This window comes from Cebus imitator, unplaced genomic scaffold (assembly GCF_001604975.1).
Source record: "Cebus imitator isolate Cc_AM_T3 unplaced genomic scaffold, Cebus_imitator-1.0 Scaffold456, whole genome shotgun sequence".
Classification (NCBI taxonomy): domain Eukaryota; kingdom Metazoa; phylum Chordata; class Mammalia; order Primates; family Cebidae; genus Cebus; species Cebus imitator.
The window spans coordinates 566,215-576,282 of record NW_016107771.1 but is presented as its reverse complement, the minus strand read 5'-3'; the positions used below and the strand labels follow the sequence as shown (position 1 = coordinate 576,282).

Below are 10,068 nucleotides of genomic sequence, written 5' to 3'. Positions count from 1 at the left end.
AAAATCTGAAACTGTGGTCTCAAAAATTTTGGATAAGGGATACTCAGCCTGCAATGTGCTATTTTTTCACTTTTCCACTGCTCTTTTTGGGATGAGGGAGTTGCGTATGAGGTGTAAGTTCCCTACAACATCTGCTAAGAGCCGGGTGTTGGCCTGAGACCTGAGTCAGCCTCTGTCTCCTCCTGTTAGGGAAAGGGCTGGGGACTTACCTGAATCCACGTGCTCTGTATGGAAAGAAACTTGCACTGCAGAGTGGGGACCTCCGCCACCCAAACTTTCCTCCAGGAAACTGTACCCTCACTTCAGTCCTTAGAGAAAATGACATCTTTAAGATATTTTATCAAATCACATCCCTTAACCGTGTTCTGGTTATCTTCATGATTTTCAAGTTTAGGCAAGCTGCTTCATCACGCTATCTCCACGCCCTGAGCAAATTACAGAAGATTTAAAAGGAGCACTCAGCTGACGGTGACAGTTCAGGCACAGCAAGAAAGGTTTCGACAGAAAATAATAGTATAAAATAGTCAAAATGGTGATTTTAACTTAGCTACAAAAAATGGACCCAATTTCATCATTTCCTGAAAACTGTCCTACATGTTCTCTGGAAATTCTATCAGGTGGAAACACATTTCTATCAAGCAGCTCAGACTTAGAGCGTATTACCTTATCTCCTTGTTCACCCAGACTGTTTTGTTTCCCTAGATACATTTAACTAATTAAGATAATCTCATGTTGTTCTTAGCCAGCCAGCTGGATACCAACCTCGTTTTCCTTCTCCCCAAGCAACTGATATTACTACTCAACTGCCAATAAAGACATGAACTGCTGTGTTCTTTGGTGGTGGTTTGGGAGAAACATTAAGTTTGAATTCTTACACATTAGTTTTTTCACATGTTCCTTCAAAACCATATATTTTTGCCTGATCATTAGAAAGAACTATTTATTCCCTAAGAAAGTAAACCTTGCGTGATGAGAAATAAAATAATCTGCAAAATACCCAAATCCTTTTCCCCCAGCACAGTATTTGCTTAAACAATATAGCACAACACTCATCTTTTATTTATTTATTTATTTATTTATTTATTTATTTATTTATTTTTACTAAGGCACATGACGTAGAAATGTTGAGGTACAAAATGCAAATTTCTGCATGAGATTTTTAAGATATTCATTTTAGAAAATTCAGGTGAACATCACCTCCCAGAATATTCAGCTTTTAGCTTGTTTTTTCTTTTGGACCAGTTCAACCAGCAACTTGTACCTAGTGATACAGTCTTCCTGCAGGAAGAAAAAAAGACAGGTGAAACAGTCACTTGCACAAGTCAGTGTGGTCCCCGTGTGGCTTGTCTGCTGGCTTCTGCTCATGAAGAGCCTTGCATCCAGTCCCTCTGCCCAGAACTCTGGGGATGTCCTGAAGTCCAGCTGCTCACAAGGCAGACCTGGCTGGGCAGTGTGAGAAGGGCTCCTGCAAGTGCAGCCCAGCCGGAGGGGAAGGTGCTCAGCACGGGGTGAGGGGCTGGGGCAGCTGTTTGTGAGGCGTACTGGCATCATGATCGGGACTTTCAGCTTGCTAAGTCTCATTTTCATGTTAACATCTCACTCTTTCATCACAACATACTACTTTAGAGAAATCAAACAACCTGGGCGCCAGCCAGGCAGCCACAATAGTCTTCTTCTGTGGGTCTGGCTTTCCCTAGGGGCTGCTGAGACCTTTCCCATGGGGGCCAGCCCCCAGGACACTGGCAGGACATGGCTGGAACTCTCCCCCCTGCTCCTCCCAGCCCCACCTTCATCCCACCCTACAGGTTGCAGAGCCACCCACCTCAGACCTCAGCTGCCCACAGCTGTCATGCCCTGGGCTCAGGCTCAAGACCAAAACAGAGGTGGGGTGATGGTAGGGAGAGGCCTCGTTATTCTCATGTTGATGAAAAGAAACTTAACAGAATCTATGCTGTTTCTGTTCCAAAAATACTGGCCCTGTGGTTCTGTAGCTTTTGGTAACTTAGGGTCCAGTGCAAAGTGACTTTATTAGCTGCCTGGGACAGGGAAAGGATGTTTATTCTTCTAGAATTTTAGCTTAGTGGTTTTATCAGAGTCTCTTCTAAGAGTTTTTTCTGCATCCCCCAAGATTACTTGCCTAAGGTCTTTAAAGGTATCAGTCTTTCCTTAGTAGCTATGCTGCCCCTAATCACATAGTGCCGAGACCAGATGTGGCCAGACTCAGCACTTAACCTGAGAAGGACAGCACACTGGGAGCTCTGAGCTGAGCCCATGCAGCCAGGCCCAGGCTCCAGCAGGCAGCTCTGCCCTGGCTGGCTCTGAAGTCAAGGATTCAGGGGAACACCTGTAGGCTGAGGAAGCCCTGCTCATTGCTGGTTGAAAACAGGAAGGTTTCCATGCCCCAGGCATGAGCTTCTGGGGTTCCATCCTTAGGAATCCAAGCTCCAGCCCCTTCGTTTATAAGCCAGTGTGGACTCATCACACATGGAGACGCCTGTGTCCTGACAGACGCTAGAGAGATTTGGGAAAAATAATTACTTCTGGCAAACCAGTTGGAGAGGCTGGAAGAATCTGCGCTTCCCAAATAGATCAACTGCCAACAGTTTACTTTTCTCCCCAGAACTCTCAACTTTCATCATTTTAAAGTAGGTGGAGATGACTAGACCTGTACACTCAGGGACATGCATGGCAACGAGCTAGATTTTCTAACAGAATTTCAATTAAAAAAATAAGAATGTAAATGAGCATCAGTGTGCCCAGAGGTGACTGAGGGAGGCACAGAAGGTGGAAGAGATCCGGGCTTTTGATTCTCAGTGTTCCTGATGCCGTGACTAACAGTCTAGCTATAGGGAAAGAAGCCTCCACACACTCTGGAGTTCTGCAGCGCCTCACAGGCAGATCACAGAAAAGAGGCCCCCAAGCCAGGTGGGTGAACTCTCCACAGGGCACTCCCACCCTCTCCTCCCATCTGAGTTTTTAATCTGAGAACCATCTCAGGTGTATCTGAGCAGACACCAAGAGCTACAAGCAGGGAAAAAGGCCAACCACAAATAGCCACGCCGAGGAAGGTAAGCCCAAGCCTCGCTGTCGCCTGGCATGGACCACACACAGATATGGCCTCTGGGCCTCTGCGCAGCCACCATTTGCACCCACTGAGTCCAGAGTTATTTACACGGCAGAATCAAACTTTATCACAGCAATATCATCCACACCAGCGATGCTTTTGGTCAAAGATTTGCTGCACAGACAGTGGGCCTTGTGATTTATAAACCCTCAGCCTTGTGATTTATAAACCCTCAGCCTGGTTCAAGGGAGCTTCCCACCCCCCCTCCCCGACTGCCACATTTCACAGTGAGGTGGCACCAGCTGAGCCTCCCATGTGCCCTTAAAGCCCAGCCTAAGTGGGCTAGTTCTCAAGAAGGTAGGCTAGCACTGTGGGTGAAGTTTCTATAACCACCTGTGTGATGATGAAACTTAGAATCCCGTTCTGTGTGATGATGAAACTTAGAATCTTGAGCTCATCTGCACACATAAACCACCTGAGTGCACAGATTCACATGCTCTAGGGAGAAATATACTGGAGGATAACTGGGAAATAAGAGATTACAGGACAGGTGTCAGTAGACAGGAGTAAGAGGGAAAATGCCACAGGCAGACAAGCTGCGGCCCCTCCGGTGGGATTGTAACACCCATGTGGAGGCCTCTTTGCCTGTCACTCACCTTGCTCTTGGATGGGACACATCTGGCTATTTTGTCCCAGCGATCAGAGGATCCCTTTGGATACTGCTGCAATGCCAGTTCCAGAAGTTTCTGTTGATTCTGAGTCCATGGCTCCTCTGCAACCCGAGCTCTCTCTTTTTTCTGGCTCTCCTCGTCGCTGGACTCATTTTGTTCTGCTGCGTCAAAGTCCTTCTGCCGCTTTCCTCTGGTCTTCTCCTCTGGCTCCAGCTTCGCCGTGGTCTCCAGCAGCCTGGCTGGCTTCCGCCTCCGAGGCCGGGCCTCAGTGCCCCCCATCTCCTGCTCCCCGGAGTCCCCCTCCTGCTCCTCCTCTGCTGCCGCCCCCTCTGTGTCCTCTCGCTGGGTGATGATGTTATCGGGCAAGGTGGTGGCCGTTTTGATGGGCCTGGAATTCTGAACTGTCGATTTGAGTTCGGAGAGTCTAACCATTCCTAAGAAAGAGGGGTGTGCCACACAGAGGTGAAGGGCAAGGGGAATTTAGGAGATGGTGAGAATAGCAGCTGCCAGGCCCACAGCAGGCAGTGCACTAGCATTTTGCATGCAGGGTTTAATTTCATTTCCACACTATTCTAGAAAGATAGGGATCATTACCCTAATGTTATAGATTAGGAAAAGAAGGCTCAGAAAGCACTAGAGTGGGATCTGAACCCACTTCTGATTCCAACTCCTTTTCCCTTTCTCTACTCTGAGGAATAATGGGTATATAAAGAATCAGACTGTGAACAAGAATGCAAACATCTCTTTGAGAAGGAACAACCTGCTCTTCAGTACAAGGAAGGATCCGGCCATGCGCGGTGGCTCACACCTGTAATGCCTGCACTTTGGGAGGCCGAGGTGGGTGGATCACCTGAGGTCAGAAGTTTGAGATCAGCCTGGCCAATATGATGAAACGCTGTCTCTACTAAAAGTACAAAAATCAGCTGGGCATGGTGGCAGACACCTGTAATTCCAGCTATTCAGGAGGCTGAGACAGGAGAATTGCTTGAACCCGGGAGACGGAGATGGCAGTGAGCTGAGATTGGGCCACTGCACTCCAGCCAGGGCAATAAGAGTGAAACTCTGTCTCAGAAAAAAGAAAAAAAGTAAGGATTCACTGCTCCACTGGCAAAACAAAAATCGACTGGTCAAACCTTATACTGTGCTGCCCCTGGAAAGCAAGTGTATGAGTAAATTATACAGTAATGGTAGCTACAGTAAGAATTTTTAAACATGGAAAAGAAAAATTTTACTAAAAAGTTTATTAACTGGGCATGGTGGTATACACCTGTAGTCCTAGCTACTTGGAAGGCTAAGGACGGAGGACTGCTTCAGCCCAGGAGTTTGAGGTTGCAGAAAGCTATGATCAAGCCACTGCGTTCCAGCCTGGGCAACAGAGTGAGACCTTGTCTCTAAAGGTAATAATAATTAACAATAAAAGTTTTAAACCTTGTTCTAATAGGACAGAATAGATGACAAAGCATTGCTATCCTCAATACGGTAGGAGTTACAACTCAGTATAAGGACAAAGAACACAGCTCACAAAAGAAGAACTACAACAAGAACTGATGAGTATTAGAGAACTGAAACAACAAATCACCACTTTTCAATGATTAAATTGGCAACGATTAGAAAGTATGACAATGCGTGCTGGCAAAGATGTAGGAAACTGGATACATTTGGACACGGGTAGTGGGAGCAGAAACTGGCCCAGGCCAGAGCTGTCCAACGAAACATGCTGTGATACTAGTATATAAACCACTTGGTATAGCACTGAGGAATAAAGTTTTTAACCTTACTTAATTTTAACTAATTTAAACTTTAACATAAATAGCTATATGTGGTAAGTGGCTACCATATTAGACAGCACAGGTCTAGCCTTTTTAAAGAACAATTTGTCAAATGGAGGTGAACCTTCAAAATGTATTTACTTGCGATGCTATAATTTTACTTAGAGGTGGTTCTCCTATGGAAATAATTATAAATGTATATTAACATTTAGCTACAAAATGGCAATATTTTAAGCTGGGTGCAGTGGCTCATGCCTGTAATTCCAGGACTTTGGGAGGCTGTAGCTGGTGGATCACTTGAGGCTAGGAGTTCGAGACTACCTTGGGCAACATGGCAAAACCCAGTCTCTACTAAAAATACAAAAAATTAGCCAGGCGTGGTGGTGCATTGCCTGTAATCCCAGCTCCTTGGGTGGCTGAGACATGAAAATTGCTTGAACCCAGGAGGCGGAGGCTGCAGTTAGCCGAGATTGTGCTATTGCACTCCAGCCTTGGCAACAGAGTTTGCTCTGTCTCAAAACAAAACAAAACACACAAAAAAGGAGCCAATATTTAATTTTATTGTTTACAGTAATGTTTCCTCTTTTTTATACTAGCTTTTATTTAATAAAAACCAAAATTGGCCAGGTGTGGTGGCTCACGCCTGTAATCCCAGCACTTTGAGAGGCCGAGAGGGGGCTGAGGTCGGGAGTTTGAGACCAACCTCCCACATGGATAACCCCTTCTCTACTAAAAATATAAAAATTAGCTGGGTGTGGTGGCAGGAGCCTGTAATCCCAGCTACTTGGAAGGCTGAGGCAGGAGAATTGCTTGAGTCTGGGAGGTGGAGGTTGATGTGAGCTGAGATAGAAGGCCAGGCATGGTGGCACTTTGGGAGGTGGAGGCAGGTGGATCACGAAGTCGGAGTTCAAGACTAGCCTGGCCAAGATGGTGAAACCGTGTCTCTACTAAAAATACAAAAAAAATTAGCCAGGCATGGTAGCACGTGCCTGTAATCCCAGATACTCGGGAGGCTGAGGTAGAGAATTGCTTGCACCCAGGAGGCAGAGGTTACAGAGAGCTAAGATTGTGACATGCACTCCAGCCTAGGCAACAGTGAGACTCCGTCTCAAAAAAGAAAAAACAGATTCAGCTGAACACACTAGCTCACACCTGTAATCCCAGCACATTGGGAAGCCAAGGCAGGGAGATCACCTGAGGTCAGGAGTTCGAGAACAGCCTGGCCAACAAGGTGAAACCCTGTCTCTACAAAAATACAAAAATTAACTAGGCATGATGGCAGTTGCCTGTAATCACAGCTACTTGGGAGGCTGACGCTGAAGAATCGCTTGAACCCAGGAGGCAAGGTTGCGGTGAGCCAAGATAGGGCCATTGCACTCCAACCTGGGCGACAAAGTGGGACTCTGTCTCAAAAAAAAAACAAACAAAACCTCATGTCTTTTCTTTCGCACTCATTCTTGTGTCCCTAGCAACTAAAACAGTGTCTGCACATAGAGGATNAAAAAAAAAAAAAAAAAAAGTACACGATTTTAAAAAATGTAAAAACTACAAAAAGGAATACAATGAAAAAAAGTGGCTTAGACTGGGTTTGTGATCTGCTTTCTTGGTCTGGGTTCCTGGTTGTTTTCTAAGAGGCAAAAATGAGTTTGGGTGTGAGTGTGTGAACGTCTAGAAATAGAATGAGTCTTGCATACCCTGTGTAGCTGCATTTGCCTCCTCCTTTCTTATGTTAATACCGGCAACAACCTCCTTGGAGGTTATTCTTATTAGCTCATGCAGATTCACACTGATTTGGCGGCTGCGTAATAATCCACTTAATGGATATGTCATGACTTATTTAAATAGTTCCAGGTCCCAGTCTTTTGCTACTGCAAACAGCATTTCATAATCGTTATCTCCTCCATATTTTTTGATTATGTGCCTCATAAATAAAACAATTTATTTGATTCTAATATATGCATATTTACTTATTCAATTATATCTACCACTCCATATTATAAAACACATATAAAAAAATCAAATTAAGGATAAAAAAATCTAAATACATCATTATGTGAAATGAAACATTCTCATGAAAATATCAACATTAAAAACAATGAGATTAAGAAATTGCTTAATATTGGGTAAATACTCAAAGGCCTGGATTGAAATTTGGTTTATTTTGGCACCTGACTTTGAATGGCCATCACAGTTGGAAAAGATGACCTACAAAGATACATCTATCCACATGTAGTGTCCTGCTGGCCATGTTGTTTACATGTGATTGTTATTTTCTTCCTTTTATCTATATATTTTTTGAGTTTCTATTAGTGAACATTTCTTTCCATGCTCACTAAAGCAACTCTCATTAGAAACAGCCGAATACCTGCATCTGGCTATGTTCTTATCTGTAGAAGGTCATTTTCCCTTGTGCTAGCCTATTAAGCCAGTTGTGTTTTCCAAACCACCCATCTCAAAGTCTTTGAAAGGCATCCACAATCTTAGGAAACAATTTTAGAATTTCTAATAATATTTCAGAAGCATGGCTTTGTGGCTTTAATGGATCACACTGCTTAGGGATTCTTCATTAATCTGTGAACATAATCAGAAGAAACACTTTTATTTCAAAATTCTTTGGTTTCTTAAAGGCTATTAAAAAAACAAAGTAAAACACAGAGTTTAATGAAGATATATTTGTGACAAATACCTTATGGTGCCTTTAGAGAGAGTAAAAGGATGTTTGGATGTGGCCAAATATTGCATCAGATTTGCTTCTTCTCCTCTCTGTCCTGATGCTGGATCTGCTCTTTGTTGGAAGCTGCTTCTGATGCCTTCTCTAAGCCACAAGTGTCACCCCAGAGATGTGCTTAAATGCTCAACTCCACATTTCCTAATGTATTCATACTTCTGACCCCTCCGCCAAAGATTCAGGAAGATCTATGTCAGTTAATTATTCTGAACTGCACTGTCTTTTCAATGGTATGACTTTGGAGAATGTCTTGAAGTAGGCTTCTGTCATATAACATACCATTGCCCTGTCCCTGTCTCCATGCCCACAGAAATAACTTCATTGGCAGAAAAAGAAATCTGGAAATGTCCTCTTTGCCCAAGCCTGGAGAACTCCAAGTTGAATTATTTTTTAAAAATTATTATATATATATATATATATATATATATATATATATTTTTTTTTTTTTTTTTTTTTGAGACGGAGTTTCACTCTTGTTACCCAGGCTGGAGTGCAATGGCGCGATCTCGGCTCACCGCAACCTCCGCCTCCTGGGTTCAGGCAATTCTCCTGCCTCAGCCTCCTGAGTAGCTGGGATTACAGGCACGCGCCACCATGCCCAGCTGATTTTTTGTATTTTTAGTAGAGACAGGGTTTCACCATGTTGACCAGGATGGTCTCGATCTCTTGACCTCATGATCTACCCGCCTCGGCCTCCCAAAGTGCTGGGATTACAGGCTTGAGCCACTGCGCCCGGCAAAATTATTATATTTTTATATTTATTTTTCAGAAATAGAGGTTTCACTATGTTGCCCAGTCTGGTTTTGAACTCCTGTGCTGAAGTGATCCTCCCACTTCGGCCTCTAGAGGAGTTGAAACTATACTTGTGCCACCACACCCGGCTGGGCTAGCTTTTGAGATTTCTGGGTTTGCTAATCGCTGGCTTCTTCATCTGCATTACTCTCCCTGGGACCTGTATTTGAGTTTGGTTGGAAAGTTTCTGAGGCATTTTCTTACTTCCTGAACAAAGAATATTGAGACTGTAACAAATTCCAGTTAATGTTGGAGGAAATTGTTTTTAAGAAAGACAAATGCTCGGGAAAGCTGTTTGTCATCTATCCCAAAGGGTAGCTCTGCGAGTGCAGTGGTGAAGGGGTTGGACAGTGTGGGGAAACTGTGTACAGACAGCATCTGCATGGCGTGCAGAACACAGGGCTTTCTCCTGTGTTCCCTGTCCCCACAAATACTAGAGAAGAAGATCTGTACACTTCTTTAACCTTGTTAATGAAATATCTCTTCTCTGCACCAGTATGTGCAGGGCTGGACTGGCTTGCTGGTGCCTGTATTTCAACCCCTTTTAGAGATACGACCAGATTTGAAGTTCATTAGGCAAAGCTTCCAGATGCTTGTATTTAAAGAAGTTATTATAAAAAGGGATTAATTTAGAAGAAACCACTTTACACTAAAGAAGTAGAGGAAGTGTGAACTCACCTGGGGAGCAGGTCACTGAATCCTTCAGTTGCTTGGCTTTGGTTGTCACCTGTTTCAAAACATAAAAGCAAAAATCTTACTTTCCATGTACCTACTGTAGGCTGAGTGAAACTTCCATGTAAGCTCCATGTGAATGAACAGGGTTCAGTGGATCTTAGGCCTGAAAGATGCTCAGCGATCTGTCCATTCCATTGATGTAATTAACAAGGAAACTGAGGCCCAGAGAGATTAAATGGATTGCTACAAAACACCCATCTGCTCAGCAGCAGCATCAGGATGAGAACTCACATCCATGGACTGCTTCTAGCTCAATGGCAGTTCTGTTATATGAGGATGCCTCTTAAAAGATACTACTTTCGGCCGGGC

The 10,068-nt window shown here is 44.1% G+C and overlaps 1 protein-coding gene across 1 annotated transcript in view; it reads right to left on the bottom strand.

Annotated features, from left to right (window-relative positions):
• Positions 1–1,075: 1,075 nt before the first annotated feature.
• The window catches only part of DNAJC1 (DnaJ heat shock protein family (Hsp40) member C1), a 216,974-nt gene continuing 207,981 nt past the window's right edge, over positions 1,076–10,068 (bottom strand). The window contains exons 10-12 of the mRNA XM_017511880.1: positions 9,703–9,751; positions 3,721–4,169; positions 1,076–1,278 (exon numbers count right to left, since the gene is read on the bottom strand). Of these exons, the coding sequence (XP_017367369.1) occupies positions 1,210–1,278; positions 3,721–4,169; positions 9,703–9,751 (567 nt within the window). The 3' untranslated portion in view covers positions 1,076–1,209. The remainder of the gene's footprint in view (positions 1,279–3,720; positions 4,170–9,702; positions 9,752–10,068) is intronic.